The sequence below is a fragment of the Saccopteryx leptura genome, chromosome 3, assembly GCF_036850995.1.
Source record: "Saccopteryx leptura isolate mSacLep1 chromosome 3, mSacLep1_pri_phased_curated, whole genome shotgun sequence".
Classification (NCBI taxonomy): Eukaryota; Metazoa; Chordata; class Mammalia; order Chiroptera; family Emballonuridae; genus Saccopteryx; species Saccopteryx leptura.
The window spans coordinates 167,582,113-167,599,210 of NC_089505.1; the positions used below are offsets into that span (position 1 = coordinate 167,582,113).

A 17,098-nucleotide genomic window follows, 5' to 3' on the forward strand; every position below is an offset into this window, starting at 1 on the left:
AGAGTTGAAATGGATCCTAAGATCCAATATTTTCTGAAAAATATTTAACATTCTTACTCCAGGCAGGACTATTATATTAATAGAAATATTAAAAGAAGTAACTGGGGCCCTGGCCGGTTGGCTCAACGGTAGAGCGTCGGCCTGGCGTGCGGGGGACCGGGGTTCGATTCCCGGCCAGGGCACATAGGAGAAGCGCCCATTTGCTTCTCCACCCGTCCCCCTCCTTCCTCTCTGTCTCTCTCTTCCCCTCCCACAGCCGAGGCTTCATTGGAGCAAAGATGGCCGGGGCGCTGGGGATGGCTCCTTGGCCTCTGCCCCAGACGCTAGAGTGGCTCTGGTCGCAGCAGAGCGACGCCCCGGAGGGGCAGAGCATCGCCCCCTGGTGGGCAGAGCTTCGCCCCTGGTGGGCGTGCCAGGTGGATCCCGGTCGGGCGCATGCAGGAGTCTGTCTGACTGTCTCTCCCCGTTTCCAGCTTCAGAAAAATACAAAAAAAAAAAAAAAAAAAAAAGAAGTAACTGGCCAAAAGCACCTATTTACCAGATGGGATGCTGTCGGATTCATGAATTTTTGAATAAAGCCAATTAAATCTTTAAAAAAGAAAAACAAGAAAAAAAAGAGAAAGAGAGAGAGAGAGAGAAAGAAAAAGAAAGAAAAAGAACAGATGTAGCTGGAAGCAAAGTTGGAAAGGAGGAAAGAAGAAGGAAGAAAGGAAGGAAGGGAGGGAGGGAGGGAGGGAGGGAAGGAGGGAGGGAGGGAAAGGATGAATAGATGTAGTTGGAAGCAAAGTTCAAGTTTTGTGATTAAAGCTAAAAAACAAACAACATTTTATGCACTATAATTTTCTGATTTTAAGTATGAAATCCTAAATAGCTATGCTTAAAATATAACCATTTCCCTACAATTAAAATGTATACAGTGGTGCCTGACTAGTGATGGCGCAGTACACTGAGCACTGACCAGGGATACTGAGGTCCCAGGTTCGGAACCCTGAGGTCACCAGCTTGAGCGTGGGATCATCTTGCTTGAGTGCGGGGTTGACTGTGGGATCATCAACATGATTCCATGGTCACTGGCTTGAAGCCCAAGGTTGCTGCTTAAGCCCAAGGCTGCTGTTTGAGCCCAAGGTCTCTGGCTTGACCAAGGTGTCACTGGCTCAGCTGGAGCCCTCTTCCTTAGCCAAGACACACATGAGAAGCAATCAACGAGTAACTAAAGTGCCACAACTACTGGTTGTTGCTTCTCATCTCTCCCCCTTCCTGTCTCTGTCTCTCTCCTGCTAAAAAGTAAAACAAAATAAAATGTATACAGTGGTAACATTCCAAAGATGACTAGACCTATGTATACCTCAAAAGCAGAATAAAACTTTTCAGAATAAACATATATATAATTATTTAAATTACCTTTCTTCTTCTCGAACCCACAGTGGAGCTTTAGGAATTTGTGCTTCAAACCACTTAGATGCTTTATAACAAAAATTGCTGCAAAAACACTGAAAAGAATGTTATACAACTAGTTAGTTTTTTTTATTGTGAAACACAACATATATACAGAAGAGTATAAAATAAATGTGTAGGTCAAAGAAAAGAATGAACCCATGAGCCTACCACCCAAGGAAAGAAAGAAGGTATAGTACCCTGAAGGCCTCTTTGTGCCCCTCCCTGATGGCATCACAGTTCACATTCCCTGGAGGTAACCACTATCATAAATTTTGTTGTTCAGTTCCTTGCTTTCCTTTAGTTTTGCTACCTATATTCTTATAAACTCTATCATTCAGTTTATTTACTTTTAAACTGTGTCTAAAGGAAATCACATTATTATATTGTATATATCCTTATCGTTTCTTGTTCCACATTATGTTTTTTGAGATTCATTTACAGAGATGAAGCTAATTCATTTACACTATTTGAGTACTCTACCCTTTATTTATTGTTTGTGGACTACTGCGTTGTTTCTAATTTTCTTGCTATCACTACTTGTTACCAGTGTTACTATGAACCTTTTTTTTTTTTTTTTTTACAACTTTTAAAATTAAAGTGTGGTAAAATATGCAAAATTTACTACCTTAATCATTTTTAAGTGTATATATAGTTCAGTGACATTAAGTACCTACTCACTGTTGTGCAACTATCACCACCATCCATGACCAGAAATCGCATCTTGTAAAACTGAAACTCTGCACCCATTAAACAGTAACTCCCCACTTATGCCTCCTCTGAGAACCACCACTCTACTTTCTGTCTCTATGAATTTAAGTCTTCTAGTTACCTCATATAAGTGGAATCATGATTTGTCCTTTGTGCTGGCTTGTTTCACTTAGCATTTCTTTAAATTTCATCCATATTATAGCATGTGTCAGAATTTCTTCCCTTTTAAGTTTTTAAGGGTAATAGTCCATTTTATGCACATATAGGACTTTGTTTATCCAATTAGGAAAATTCATGTACATATATGGTCTACCAGAAAGTTCTGTCCGTTTTTGGAATAAAACAAAATACAAATTTTTCTTACCGTCAATAAACTTTATTAAGTAATATAATTGCCATTATTATTAATGATTTCTTGCCAGCATGAGGGCAATTTGTATATCCCATTTTTGAAAAATGTTTTATCTTTTGATGCAAAAAATTGAACCAGTGCTTGTTTGATATCTTCTTCATTTTTGAATTTTTTGCCCTTCAAAAAATTTTGTAAGGACAAAAACAAGTGATAGTCGGAGGGTGCTAAGTCCGGGGAATATGGTGGATGCGACAGACATGCTTCTAAAGCATTTCTTCCTTGTTGAAATTCATAAAAATTACAGTGGCGTAAATGAACTTTATCAGTAGCCATGGGTACACTATCGCTTCACACATAAGACTAACGTGAATCAACTTTGTTTTAGTTAATTTGCTAAGTCAGTATGTATACATTAAGTGATAAAAATAGAGAGGCACACATGTGCCAAATAAACACGTGCTTACATGTCGAAACTTGTTGTGATAGAAACAGACAGAACTTTCCGGTAGACCTTATACATACTTTTGCACATGAGCAAGAATTACCTTTGGATATATAACAAAGAATAGAAAGGCTTGATCATAAAGAATATGCACATATGACTTTAGTAGATAATGCCAAACAGCTTTTCAAAGACATTGTACCAATTTTTACTGTATTTGACCAGCAGTATCTAGTTACTAATATTAGCAGATTTTTATACTTTTGTTAATTTGGAGGCTGTGAAAACATAACTCAATGTGTTTTATTTGCTATCTTTCTGACTACTGATAAGGTGAGTACCTTTTCATACTTTCATCAGTTATTATTCTTTTTTTTTTTTTTTATGAGGAAGGGAGATAGATAGACTCCTCCATGTGCTCTCACTGGGATTCCCCCAGCAAACTCTGTGTGGGGCTGATGCTCAAATCAACTGAGCTATCCTTAGCATCTGAGGCCAACGCTTGGACCAATTGAGCTATCCTCAGTGCCTGGAGCCAAGGCTAGAACCAATTGAGCCACTGGCTGAGAGAGAGAGAGAGAGAGAAAGAAAGAGATAGAAAGAGAGAGAGAAGGGGGAGAGAGAGGGGAAGAGAAGCAGATGATTGCTTCTCATGTGTGCCCTGAGCAGGGATCAAATCTGAGATGGTCACACATTGGGCTGATGCTCTATCCACTGAGCCAACCACCTAGGGCCCAAATTTTTTTAATAAAATTTTCCTATTAGGTTGTTTCTCTTTTTCTTATACAGTAGATTATATTTTTTGGTTATGAACTGTGGCCAGATATAGAAGAAATACAATTCCTTCTGATTTGGAGCTTATCTTTTCATTCTTTTTTGGTAACTTCTAGGAAGAAAACATTTTTAATTAAAAAAAATTTAAATTTCTTGATTTTAGAGAGAGAATGGAGAGGAGGGAGAGAGAGTGGGGGGGGGAAGAAAGATTTGTTGTTCCACTAATACATTCACTTGTTGATTCTATACATTATATGCCCTGACCAGGATCAAACCTGTAACCTTGTTGTATCAGGATGATGTCGACCAACTGAGCTACCTGGTCAGGCCTAACACTTTTTTATTTTAATGTAGAAAAACATCAATTTTTCCTCTATAGTCTATAATTTTTTTACCTTAAGAAATTTTCTCCAGTCCAAGTTTACATTCTCCCATACTGTCTTTGAAAAGGTTTGTCTTTTACAATTAGGTCCTTAATTAATGTAAAACTGATCTTTGTATGTACACTGAGATGGAAGTCAATTTTCATTTCTTACATATGGATAACTAATTGTGCCAGTACTATTTATTAATTCATTCTTTCTCCAATGATCTATAATATTCTTATTGTCATAAATGAAGTATCCACATATGTGGTATGTTTTTTCTTTTTTTGTTGTTCTATGATTTACTTGCCTGAATTTGTCCCAATAAAAACTTTTAATTTTTAAATGTTCAAGTACTAATTAAGGCATAAGCAAAGAGTTTTTAAAACATCTTGAATGAAATATCTATAAATAAAAAACTTTTAATGGGACTATTTTCTAAAAGGCAAGATCTTCAAGTTATTTTTAGAATTTCACTTAATATATTAAAATTTAACTGTCATATTGAAAATAGACTTTAAACTTACCTTTCTTTCAGTAATATCATAAACTTTATTGGTTTTGGTAGAAATTTTATATTTCTGTTTTGGTACCTAAAGAAAAGAAAGTACAGCTTATAAAAGAATTCAAGTAATAAATTTGAATTTGTTACAAATTATCTATATATCATGTTATTAGTTCATGACTTCAGTTTCACTTCTTGTTCTTTCTATAAAGTATTTTGTTAAATATAAACATTAAATGTTTATAGTTAAAAAAATTACTTACAATTCCTAGCTTCTTGTGACATAAGGGATAACCACAGAGTTTGATAATAGAACGTTCATCAACAACGTCGCTGTAGTGACCAGGTGTGATAAACTTCCCCTGTAATGAAAAAAAAGGAGCAACCCCCCCCCCCCCAGATTATTGGAAAAAGTTCATTTATCAGCTCTCTAGGCTCCATAGATCACATCTGAAAACACAAAGATAATAACAGTGCCTATCTCATAGGTTTGATGTTAGAATCAGAGGAAAAATACAGAAAAAGAACTTAGAAAAGTGCTTGAAATATAGTAAGTACTCAAAAAATGTTAATAATTATTTAAAAAGAACAAAAACAAAAAATAAACTTCTGCCACAATAGACTATGTGCCTTTGTAGATTATACAGTTCCTGAAATAATTGAGGCAGGAGGAAGAAATGGTGCTATAGTGATTGATATGCCAAAGCAAAATACTGATAGTATATTATTTTTAAAAAGTATCATTCAAAAAATAAAACCCCATAGAATAAAAGATATAATTTTACCTATTTTTAAAGCATGATCTTAAAATAACAAATATAACAAAGGTAACTCCTGAACAAATTTTTGTGAAAAATCTTTCAGTTTCTAAAAATCTGTACAGGAGAATGGTGAAGTGATAGATACAAGGTAACACCAAGTTTTTTCCATTGACATCTCACTTCCTGAGATTATTTTTGAAGAAGTTTTTCTGTTTTTGCAGGGACGGAAAAACTTTTTATTGAGAATGGCATAAGGTACTTGTTTCTTTTTTGTTTTGTTTTGATTAAGTGAGAGGCAAGGAGGCAGAGAGACAGACTCCCGCATGTGCCAAGCAATACCCACAAGCCTCCTACAGGGTGATGCTCTGCCCATCTGGGGCTGCTGCTCTGTTGCTTGGCAACTCAGCTATTTCAGTGCCTGAGGCGAAGCATTGGAGCCATCCTCAGCACCTGGGGTCAAACTACTCTGACCATTCAAGCCATGGCTGCGTGAGAGGGAGAGGGAGAGACGGAGAGGGGGTGGAGAAAGAGATGGCTGCTTCTCCTGTGTGCCTGGATCGGGAATCAAACCTGGGACTTCCACACACGAGGCCAAGGCTCTACCTCTGAGCCAACTGGCCAGGGCCAGTACTTGTTTCAAATGAAGCATTTCAGGTCTGTGTTTGTCTTTAGAGTATCATGGTATGCAGATTCTGATACAGTTACCTATATCAAGTTATATATAATCATATTTATATTCCAGAGATTTAGAAAAATCTCTGAGTCACAGTAAGGATTACCTTTGTAACAGAAGTTCTGAGTTTTAATTTTCAATTTCTTTTTTCCTCTTAAGGATTATGATCATAAAATGTACATTTTCATTTAAAATTTTAACACAATAGAGCTGTTAAAGAAAACAAAAAAAATACAGATTATAATTTTTTTGTTAGGTGTTAAAGGATAAAGGATCTATAGTTGAGGTTTTCAAAATACCCAAATTAATGGAATTACATTAACAAAAGTAATCTCTTTAAAAATTAAAACAGGTCAACCTACAGGTCAACCTATGGAAAATGACATTGGGATAATTAGTGCGAATGATGAAAATCAAGTGAGATTAGCAGTCTGGTTAAAACAACTACTACAAAGGGGTAAAACATGTATGTTATTTTTCATTAATATATTTAAAGTCTTTACACAAGAAATGTATAAATGATTTTTTTTAAATGCATGAATTATATAGCATGTTACCTATATGTGGTGACTGAACAGAGTCAAAGATTTCAAGAGTGCAAGTAAATTTCATGTTGCACAGATTTAACATTTTTCTACCACAAAAGTAGTAATTTGTGAACACATACACACTCTCTTAAGAATTCTTCTGTAATATTCTCTTCTAAAAGCTGTTCAACAATATGCAGAGCTTTTCTCTCAAACTCAATCTTCTTTCTCACTGTCTCTTCTAGTTCTGCTTTCCTAAAATAAAAAATAATTATTTAAAATTTAAAAATTATTGTACTTAAAAGTTTTATCATAGCCAATTTGTTTTAAAATACAACACTAACAACTTGCTATTTTTGCCATTCAAGCTTTTTCATGCAATACTTTTCAAAAAATAACCTACTGGTTGTACTGTATACCTAGAAAGTCAGCCAGATTTCCCGAACCCAGAGCACAAGGAAGAACTTAAGAAATTCCTACAGAAAAGAAAATGGGGTGAAAATTTTTTGCCAGTTAGAGTTTATACTGTATTACTTTTGTGTGTACCTAAAAAGGGATGCTTTTCCACTGAAGTCTTTAAAAATAAGAAGAGATTATCCTGACCTGTGGTGATACAGTGGATAAAAGCATCAACTTGGAACACTGAGGTCACTGGTTTGAAACCCTGTGCTTGCCTGGTCAAGGCACATATGGGAGTTGATGCTTCCTGCTCCTCCCCCCTTCTCTCTCTCTCTGTCTCTTTCTCTCTTCTCTCTAAAATGAATAAATAAAATCTAAAAAAATAAAATAAAATAACTTAAAAAAAGTAAAAAGAGATTAGAGATGAAAAATATAATTTTGGCTGTTCTTACAAGTAAAAATTTATTTTTGTCAAGTCTCAAAAGTTAGCAGATACCCAGTCTGATAGGACAGAGTCATATTTGCAAAGAAGCGTTTACTTAGTTTTGCTCTAAAGTCTTATTAAATAACTATATTGATATGATTATAGTTTAGGATGATAGCATCTTCCTAGGAAGGCGGGTCCTTGTCCTAGCACCAATGGAACTGTCAGTCTTTGCTTACCCCACACATTGTGAAATATAAAAACAGAGGCTATCAAATCAAACAATGGCCCTAGAACAGTGGTTCTCAATCCTAACTGCACATAGGAATCACCTGATGAGATTTTTAAAGAAGATACTGTGCCCAGATCCCACTGCAGGCCCATTAAGTCAGGATCTCTGAAGAGGGAGCCTGGTTATTTGTGTTTCCTTAAAGTGCTCTAGTCTTAGTGTGCAACACTAATCACTGTCACAGGACCAAAGATACCAACTATCTTGGTGAGGTATTTGCTCCTTTCTTACACTGGTTTCTACCTGCCTACAAGAACAACCTTTACTGGCCTCCTGGAACTTGACCTGGCTCTCTTATTTGGACCTAGAATGAACTCACCTTTACTCTCTACCTTCAAATTTTTAGAGTCTTAATTCTTTACCTAGAGCAATATGTTTTACAAAACAATTTGGAGGCCTGACACAGGCTTGCCAACTATAAACAAATAAGGACATTAAACAAGAAAAAATTTACAACTAATAACTGTTTTCTAATCACTTCATAAAGGCAATGCTTACATCGAAAAAGTATAAAAGACATGAACACAGATTAAAAGGCAGTTCTTTTACACTGACTATATCTGGCTTTATGAAAAACATTATTTTATTTTTCTCACTTTACTGCCTGCCAATGAAAATTATGTCATATACTATGATCAGTACACAACCTGCATTAGGAATTGCTGATTTAAGCGTTAACTATTTCAAACTGCCATGCTCCTCTTTACTGATGGATACCTACTTCCCATGGACAGCCAAGTCTCACAGCTGCCCAGCATTCCTTTAGAGTCTTAAATCAGAGCTACAGCTTATGTAAATTATATCTGCCAATATTTACCATAGTAAGATTAAAAGTGAGAAAATTTTAAAACACTTATTGATTAATAATATACCTACCCATTACATGTTAACTTATAAAAATATTTATTGTGAAGAATGGAATTGTTTTATATTTTTGCAAAGTTCTTTAATTTCTGGCTTAAAAGTAGTCACCTATATTGAAAGTAGAAGTATTTTGCTGTTGGAATAAATTAATAAAGGATCACTGTTGGGAAAATAGCTGTGTTAGGCTTGCTCGGTGGTTCACCGGCTGTAAGCACGTAGCTTGATTATTGAGTGAGCACATGGCAGAGGCACATGTGCATTGCCTATGTAAGGCTATGGGTGCTCGCACTCAGTGTGGATTGCAGAGGGTGAATGTTGGATTTCCTGCCTGCCACTGAGCGGGGCCGTTTTGCTGTTTGTTTACCAGAGGGTTTTCCCTGCCTGTTGACTCATCCACAGTTGCAAGAATTTATTAAACAGGAATGGCCCAACACTTTCTGGCTCTGCAGTTTCTCTACTGTCTGCCCAAATCCAAAACGGATCTGCCTGGCCTAGGCCACTGGCATTACAATCACTCACCTCAACATCTGTTTTGGTTATCCCCATAAATTTTAACTGTTTCATCATCTTGGATGATCTGCTCAAAATACATTTCATCTTATCTATATTCCATAAATGGTAGTGCTTAAAATAAAATAGCACCTCCTTAGGTTGGTGGTCATATCAGTGTTGAAGAGAGTAGCAATATTTCTTAAAGCTAAGTCAGTACAACCATGCTGCACCACAGGGAAATACAAGTATTCCCATTTCAGTTCACTTCACTTTACTGCAGTTGACAGATGTTGTGTGTTTTACAAATTGAAGGGAAGACCCTCTACCAGCAAAAAGATGATGACTTGCTTTATTGCGGTGGTCTGGAACTGAACCTGCAATAACTCGGAGATTTGCCTGTACTCTCCAAAGCATATCTCATATCCATCCAATTTCTCCATTCCAAATGACCACCATACCTAACAGCTTAAAACTTTTTGAAATGTAAATTCTATCACTTTATTAAAGTTTTCCCATTTGCATGTAGAAAATCTAAATTTCTCACCATAGCTGACCAGGTACTAAATGAATGGAATCCTGGCTTTCTAACTCTTTCCAATAATCCTTTCTTCTCTTGCTCAGAATGCTACACAGCACCCTGGGCATCCCTCCTCTCTGTAGACTAAACCTTTTCCTGTTGCACATACTGCCACCCCTGGCTGGAGGTCTCTCCTCACTACTCTGGTTAATGCCTACTGAGCCTTCAGGTCTCAGCTGAATAATTATTAGTTTCTGAGAAGCCCTCCTCTGAAAACCTGCCACTCTCCCTGCCAACCTCCAGCTAAATTAGACTCTGGTTATGAGTTCCTCCTCCTTTACAGCCCTCATCACAATTTGTAATTATATATTTACTTGTGATAATTTAATTGGTATTTCACTGTTCCACTACATAGGATTTGTTTTATGCCTATTCTGCTCAAAACCATATTCTCAAGCACTGATAATTTTTGAAAGACTAACATAATGCCAAAACCAGAACTTCATAAAATATCATAGATATGTACTTCTCTATTCAAACTCATAGACTACTCCTTTCTAGAAACCTTTTGTGACAGAGACAAATCTTGCCTTGTTAGGATAAGCCAAGAGACAATACACGACAACTTTCTGCTGAAAATATGGGCATAATGTAAACAAAGAATAGAAAAGGTTTCTTGGGGGTCTCTGGCATATAAAACACAAAAAGGTGAAAGTGTCCAAAAAGGTGGAAATTCAGGTGGTGAATTCAGGAATGTTTATTCCCACAGACACCTTTCTACAGATACTCATGCCTTCACCAGCAATCTCCAAGTGTCTGAGTTTGGTACTCCTGATGGAGTAGGACGATGGAATGGTCTACGTGAGGATCTCCCCCTTCTCATATGAATTTTCTTGCAGCCATCATTATTTTTTTTAAAAATACTTCATTTAATAAGAAATAAACAGCCAAGAGAATGCAGTTGTTCAAATAGTTCTCATACCTTTTGGAGGCATCTTCTTGTTTCAAGGTACTTGTTTGTTTAGTACCTAAAATTTAAAAACAAAAAACAGTAGGTCAAGTTCAACCCAAATACACTACGTTACAAGATAGTTTCCTGCCCAAATAAACTGTATCATCTTTTCTTCTTTTCCACATATTCCACTTCCAATCCCATGTGTAAATCAAGTGAAATGAAACGGGAATCCAATTTGTTTTTGTAAATTAATTATTCCCAAATTGTTTCTGGTTAACATGTATCTCTTTCGGAGTTGAATTTTCTCCTGTAAACATAGTCGCAGCACTCCTGAAAATCTGAGATCTGGGTACTTTCAGGGGTAACCTCTCTCCGTCCCCCAAATATTCACTTCCGGGTAAGAGGGGGGGAGGTCCTCCTATGGCCGAGGGAACCGGCCACCGAAGCAGCAGGACGACTGGAAGGAGGATGAGTGCTAGGTCCAAGGGCCGTTGTCCATGGCCTGCCGACGCTGCCCTGGTCACCTGCCCACCCAGGAGACCCCTGCTCTCGGCTCCCAGGCCCTTTCCCTCAGGGAGGGGAGCACAGCCCATCCTGGGGACAATCCCGGTGTCGAGTGCGGGGGTCCGGCCGGAGTCTTTCCCAGGAGGCGCGCGGACGCGGTGGGGCGCTCTCGGTCCCTCGGCGCCGGGACCTCCCGCCCCGGGCAGCCTGCGGGAGCGCCCCGCGCGCCTTAGTCTGCACCTCCCGAGGGCTCGTTCTCAGGGTCCCACGGTGGGATGGGCCCCTTATGCCTACCTGCCGCGTTCCGGGAGGCGCGGCGGGGTCCGGCCTGGCGGCGGGCGGAGGGCTGCCCGGCAAGTTCAGCCATCCGGAGCGTCGTCAGAGTGTCGGGCCGTCCAGGTGTCTCTCGCCGAGGCTGCGTCTGCCTTGGCGGCCGCGCCTCCGTCCGAGGCTGCGTCTCCCTCCGAAGCCCCGCCTCCCCCGGCGTAGCGCGCGGCGGGCGGCGCGGGGCGGATAGCGGCCTGTGCGGCCGGCCGAGACGGAAGAGGACGCCCAGGGCGAGGGGTCCGGCAGTAAGTGGAGGCGAAGGAGGTCCGGGGCGCGGCGGCTCGCGGCGGGCCTGGGGCCGCGGAGAGGCGGCGCCGCGGGCGGGCTAGGCCCGGTGAGGGGGTGGGGCGCGAACGCCGAGGCGCGCGAGAATGGGGAGAAATGGCTTCTCCCCAGGATGCCGCCCGCACGCGCGCGGAGGTTGTACCCGCCCAGAGCGTGGAGCTTTGGGGACCCGCGGAACCGCGCCCCTGCTGCGGGGCTGTGGCCGAACTGTGGCGCCGGGGTAGGGGGCGGGCTGCGGGGTCGGGACGGGGCGCCCCCGAGGGCCGCCGGTTAAATTTGGCTGGATCTGGCTGGATCTCTTAAGGGGATTGCCACGGTCACACTTGGGGTTTAGGGCATCTGAACTTCACCACCTCTGGGTGAGTTGTGACTTCAGTTTTTGTCAAGTGAGACATTAAAACTCCCTATTGATTAGAATTGATTTTAGGCCCGACTTTTGGAAATGTTTTCAGAAATGAAACACTTTGCTTTTTTAAATGGACTTTGCATAATCCATATTTGCGATCCCCTTGGGTGTGCTCGAGGAGGATTTTTTTTTCGGTTGTATCTTTCAGAACTACACTAAGCAGAAAAATAAAACTATGCTTAACAAAACCTAAAAGATGTAACAGGAGGTTATTTTTTAAAAAACAGATTTTTATTTAATTACTAACTTTAAGTAAAAACATTTCAGCTTTAAAACTTATTTATTGTAGTACTACTAATTCGTCAGAATATGACATTAATATTTAATGTAATATCTTTGATAGTAGACCGTGTGCTTTATATTAATTAGTACATTTCAGCATTAAAAATAGGAAAAATAACGAGGAATGGCTGTGGAAGAACTTCAATCCATAATAAAGAGATGTGTAAGTAATTTTTTCTTTTTGTAAAGTTAAATACCTTTCAAAATATGGGAAGGGTACAGATTACTTTTAATTACATTTGCAGTCACTTAAATTGTTTATCTTCTTTAATCCTTGCCCTTTTTTGACCTGTGAATAAATAGCATGTGGATGGGAAGGCAGATTGGATTATTTCTCCACGTGACATACTTATCTAAATAACCTTAAAATTTTAAATACTGATCCTTATAGATTTGTTTGACACAGTGTGAATTTCTAGGTAATTTATTTATTATTTATTAGGCTAACCCTAATTTTCATACATATGCTTATGTGCAGCTTACTTAAAATTAAACATATTCCCTTTTGTCAGAGATAAAATAAATCAGGTAATTACTTGAATTTTTATTTGCCTGAACATGTTTGATTTTTGTTTATTTTGGTTTTGCCAGCAAATCTTAGATGAGCAAGACTTTAAAGAAGAAGATTTTGGCCTTTTTCAGTTAGCAGGCCAAAGATGCATAGATGAAGGGCACATAGACCAGCTGTTAGAAATTATTCAAAATGAAAAGAATAAGGTAAGTATGATCTTTGTGTATACTTTTCTGTCTTTATGGGGAAAAGAAAAGATCCACATTATACAATTATTCATTCATTCATTTATTCATCAAACTTTTAAGAATCACCTTAAATTTCCACAATAGGAACCGGGAAAACAAAAAAGGAATTAGGACTATGCATATACTTTAAGGTACTTTACAGTCTGGTGGAAGAGATAAACATGTAAACAATTAGCAGTACAGGGGCAGAATAACTGAAAAGTGCTATCTATAGTTGAAGTATAATTAAAGTGCATTAGAAGTGCAGGGATTACTTCTGGTTAAGCACCAAAAGTCGCATTTGGATCATTAATTTACATTGAGAAATATCAATCTCAGGCAGGCTAGATACTGATTTTTGGTGACTAGCACATTGTATTCTTCCAGCCAGATGTGTATAGAAAACCAAACATCAACTAAGATAATATATATATATTGTATAATATTTTGACAGGGGGAGAGCTGGATACCTTACTGACCAATACCATCTAGCTACTATTATCTGAGATACCATTCTCCACAAATGGGAAAGGATCTTTTTGGGATCAGAAACAACTTATTCTCAGATTCTGCCAGATTTTGTGTCCTTCGACTTCTTGCACAAGGGAAGACAGTTCCAGGAACACTTTCTCATTTATAGTGCTGTTTATTGATACAGAAGTTTTCTTTGTTGCACTCACATCTAGTTAAGCTGATTTTGTGATTATATCTAGGGCACCTTGATTGTATTTGGGAGATTCCTAAAACTTGTGATCACACATTGTTGTAGAGCCTCTTAGTAGTTTAAAGGGCTTACCTCTTTTTTATTTAAAAAGTTTTTTTAAAAAATTAGGACACTATTTAAAATGTTTGTTTTTGATGTACTTACAGTACTTTTGTAACCCAAAATAAACTAAATTTAATGTTTTCTTTAACTCCTTGATTTTTTTCCCAATTGCATTTTCAGTGCTTAATCTTTGAAAATACCTTACTCGTTATAATTATTAATTGTAACGATACAATTAATAATAGCTATTATTGAATATTTACCATGTGCCAGATGCTGTCTTAAGTGCTTTACAACTGTTGACTCATTTAGCCTTTTCAGAATCCCATAATGTACTACTATTAAATTCATTTTGTAGGTAAGGAAACAGTTGCTGAAAGGTAAGTGAATTGCCCAAAAGTAACTCAGCTTTTATGTGACATCCAGGATTCAGACCTGTGCAGCCTGGTTTCAGAGCTCTTAACCACTTTGCTCTGCCTCCAGTTAGTACCAGTGGCGCTTGTAAGGAAGTTTTAGAGTAGACTAGAGGGGACTCATTGATTGTGGGGGTAAGAGAGAGTGAGGCGTCAGAGATGGTAGGTTTCTAGCCTTAGAGGATAAAACATCCAAAACAGAAGAAGACAACCTAAGAAGAGGAGAAAGTTTCCTGAAGGAAAACAAATAAGTTTACTTTAGAAATGGTTATGAGTTTAAGGTGTAGCAGGCAATTGAAAAGCAGTTTAGCACTCAGGAGAAAAGTAGGAGATTAAGATGTAGATTTGTGCATAACTTCGAGATCAGGCGATTGTGATAGATTTAAGCTAGTGAGGTTTACCTAGTCTTAATAGGTTGAGAATCACCTTTGTAATGGTCTGCTAAATTCAAAGAATCTTCAGATATTGATAAAAGTTTTTAAAACTGACTACAACTTAATTTTTTTGCCAAGTGATGCAGTCAAGATTGATCAAAATTTAGTATTAATCTGCTTTATGTAAAAAAAATTTTTAATGTAGCCATATGAATAGTTTTTCCTAAGACACTGTAGTGCAGGATTTCTCAGCATTGACAACAGTGATGTTTTAGCAATCCTTATCCCATTAGTGACAATCAAAAATATCTAGATATTGCCACATATTCCCTATTGAAAACCTATTGAAAACCATGGGTGTCATGGGGGAAACATGGGCTTTGGAGCTGGACAGACTTCTATGCAACTCCTGGCTCTACCACACGTTAGCTTTTGGACATTGGGCATGTCAGTAATCTCTAAACTCTGGCATTCTCGTCTATCATTTAGGGATAATAATCTTACCCTGTCAGGTTCTTAGTATTAAATTAAACAAATTGTATCTTATGGATGGTCAGTATTTATTTTTTTCCTCATAACTATTCACTATTTACATAATGACTGGATACCTCACAGCTGAGATTATATTTGTAAAATAGTTTATCAGTTATTTTTTTAGCTTAAATACACAAATCATTTAAATTTGGAATTCCTCTTATAGTCAGTTATTCTCAGAGACTCACAGGGTAGAAAAGGAAAGACATGCTTAGTTGGAAAAGTAGCTCACAGGAACTATACTGCTTACAAAAATTAGAGGATATTTCAAAATGAATATAAAGCTATAAAATATCCCCTAATTTTTGTGAGAAGTATAGTTAGGTTTTAAAAAGCAAGTATAGACTTATAAGTAATGGTAGAATAAATAGTAATTTGGGAAAAAATGAACTGTATAACAAATGCCTGATTAGTAAAGACCTAAATATTAAAATCCAGGCCACACAAAAAATAGAATGAAACAGAACAGAATATCAAATCTTTGAAGGAAGGATACTTTGTTATACTTAAAAAGTAACATCTTTCAACCTGTATTTATGAAATACCTGTTTCGTAATAGGCCCTGCCCTAGATGACTAGATGCTGGGAATAGATATAGCAGTGAACAAAAATCACTGCACCTATGGATCTGAAGTGCTGAGGAAGACTGTATAAATGATAAATGAAAATAAAGTGAGCTTAGGGGGTTGGACTGGGCCCAGTGAAATTGCAGAGACTTCAAAGAAGTAAGGGTATAAATTGTGGGACAGTCTAGGGAAGGGTGTGCCAGGCATAAGAAGTAACTATTAGATACTAAGAGATCAACTGAGGTATCTATTTCATTAGGTGAAAAGCATGATTATTTTGCTACATTTTAAAAGTCAGTTTGTCTTTATTTTATGCCATATTTCCAGTATAAGTTTTTTTTTTATTTTTCCACTGATTGAGAGAGAGAGAGAGAGAGAGAAGCATCAACTCATTGTTTCATTTAGTTGTTTCATTTAGTCGTGTTCTTATTGATTGCTGCTTGTATGTGCCCTGACTAGCGATCAAACCTGTGACCTCCACATGGTGGAACAGTGCTTTATCTACTGAACCACCCCAGCCAGGGCATCCAACATAATTTTTAGTGAATAAAAAGAAAGGTGAAATATGGAATATCTTTAAAAAAAATTTTTTTAATGAATGTTTTTAAATCTATGGAGGAAAATTCATTTAAGACCTAAAAGCAGAAAAGGGACCAATGAAAATAATCAATGTATTCTTGCTATTTAAAAATAAGAACAACCAAAAAGCCAAATAATTATTTGTTGTAAATACACCTAAGTGAATATTAACAATAGGGAGCGCTGCAGATTGAAAATGTCCAGTTAATAAGTGAGCAAAGATGTAAATAGATAGGATTTCCTCTCGTGAACTCTGTGTTCTTGTACCCTAACATATTCTGTTGCTTGTTCTCTAGGACATCTTAAGTCTTATACCTTTACACGTTGCTGTTGCAGAGTGTCTAATGTATTTCCCAGCCTTCTGGACCTGTCAGACTTCTCTGTTTCTCTAACAAGCCTTAGCTTAGCTATTGCCTATCCTGGGAAACCTCTTTTGTCTTCCCCAGATGGAAGTGACTATTCTTCTATATTACTGTCATTATCTTATAAGACTGGGGTCGTAGAGGATGTATTACTATATTCATTTGTCCTCTTAATACATGTGTTACAAATGAACTCAAGTGTCAACTCTTTGAGGAGAGTTTACTGGTGTTCCTTTATTTCAAGCATCTAGAATATTTTAGGGACCTGACATGGTACATGCTTGATATATATTGAGTTGAAGTAGAATGCAGGCTAGAGAAGTGGTGGAATATCTTCCTGATAGTTTTGAAAATCTGTGGTTTTGAAAATGAATGTGAATCACTAATTATAAAGATAAACTTTTATTTGTGTGGTAAACATTCTGAAATAACTTTGAAAATAGAAGCAGTTTATAGGTAGGAGAGATAATTAATGAAA

The 17,098-nt window shown here is 37.7% G+C and overlaps 2 protein-coding genes across 10 annotated transcripts in view; one reads left to right on the forward strand and one right to left on the reverse strand.

The window, feature by feature from the left end:
• The window catches only part of RPAP2 (RNA polymerase II associated protein 2), a 97,979-nt gene extending 86,566 nt beyond the window's left edge, over positions 1-11,413 (reverse strand). For all 5 annotated transcript variants that reach the window (XR_010750285.1, XM_066376800.1, XM_066376799.1 and 2 more), the window contains exons 1-6: positions 11,283-11,413; positions 10,512-10,557; positions 6,685-6,799; positions 4,847-4,945; positions 4,606-4,671; positions 1,402-1,490 (exon numbers count right to left, since the gene is read on the reverse strand). Coding sequence is in view for 4 of the 5 variants with exons in the window: in XM_066376800.1 (XP_066232897.1) it covers positions 1,402-1,490; positions 4,606-4,671; positions 4,847-4,945; positions 6,685-6,799; positions 10,512-10,557; positions 11,283-11,355 (488 nt within the window). In the remaining variant the exon portion in view is untranslated. The remainder of the gene's footprint in view (positions 1-1,401; positions 1,491-4,605; positions 4,672-4,846; positions 4,946-6,684; positions 6,800-10,511; positions 10,558-11,282) is intronic.
• Positions 11,414-11,469: 56 nt separating this feature from the next.
• GLMN (glomulin, FKBP associated protein) overlaps positions 11,470-17,098 on the forward strand; it is a 46,727-nt gene continuing 41,098 nt past the window's right edge. For 3 of the 5 annotated variants that reach the window (XM_066376803.1, XM_066376801.1, XM_066376805.1), the window contains exons 1-3: positions 11,470-11,560; positions 12,376-12,451; positions 12,880-13,005. In XM_066376803.1, the coding sequence (XP_066232900.1) occupies positions 12,413-12,451; positions 12,880-13,005 (165 nt within the window). In that variant the 5' untranslated portion in view covers positions 11,470-11,560; positions 12,376-12,412. Of the gene's footprint in view, positions 11,561-12,375; positions 12,452-12,879; positions 13,006-14,150; positions 14,173-17,098 lie in introns of those variants that run through there. The other 2 variants (XM_066376802.1, XM_066376804.1) reach the window with 2 other exon arrangements.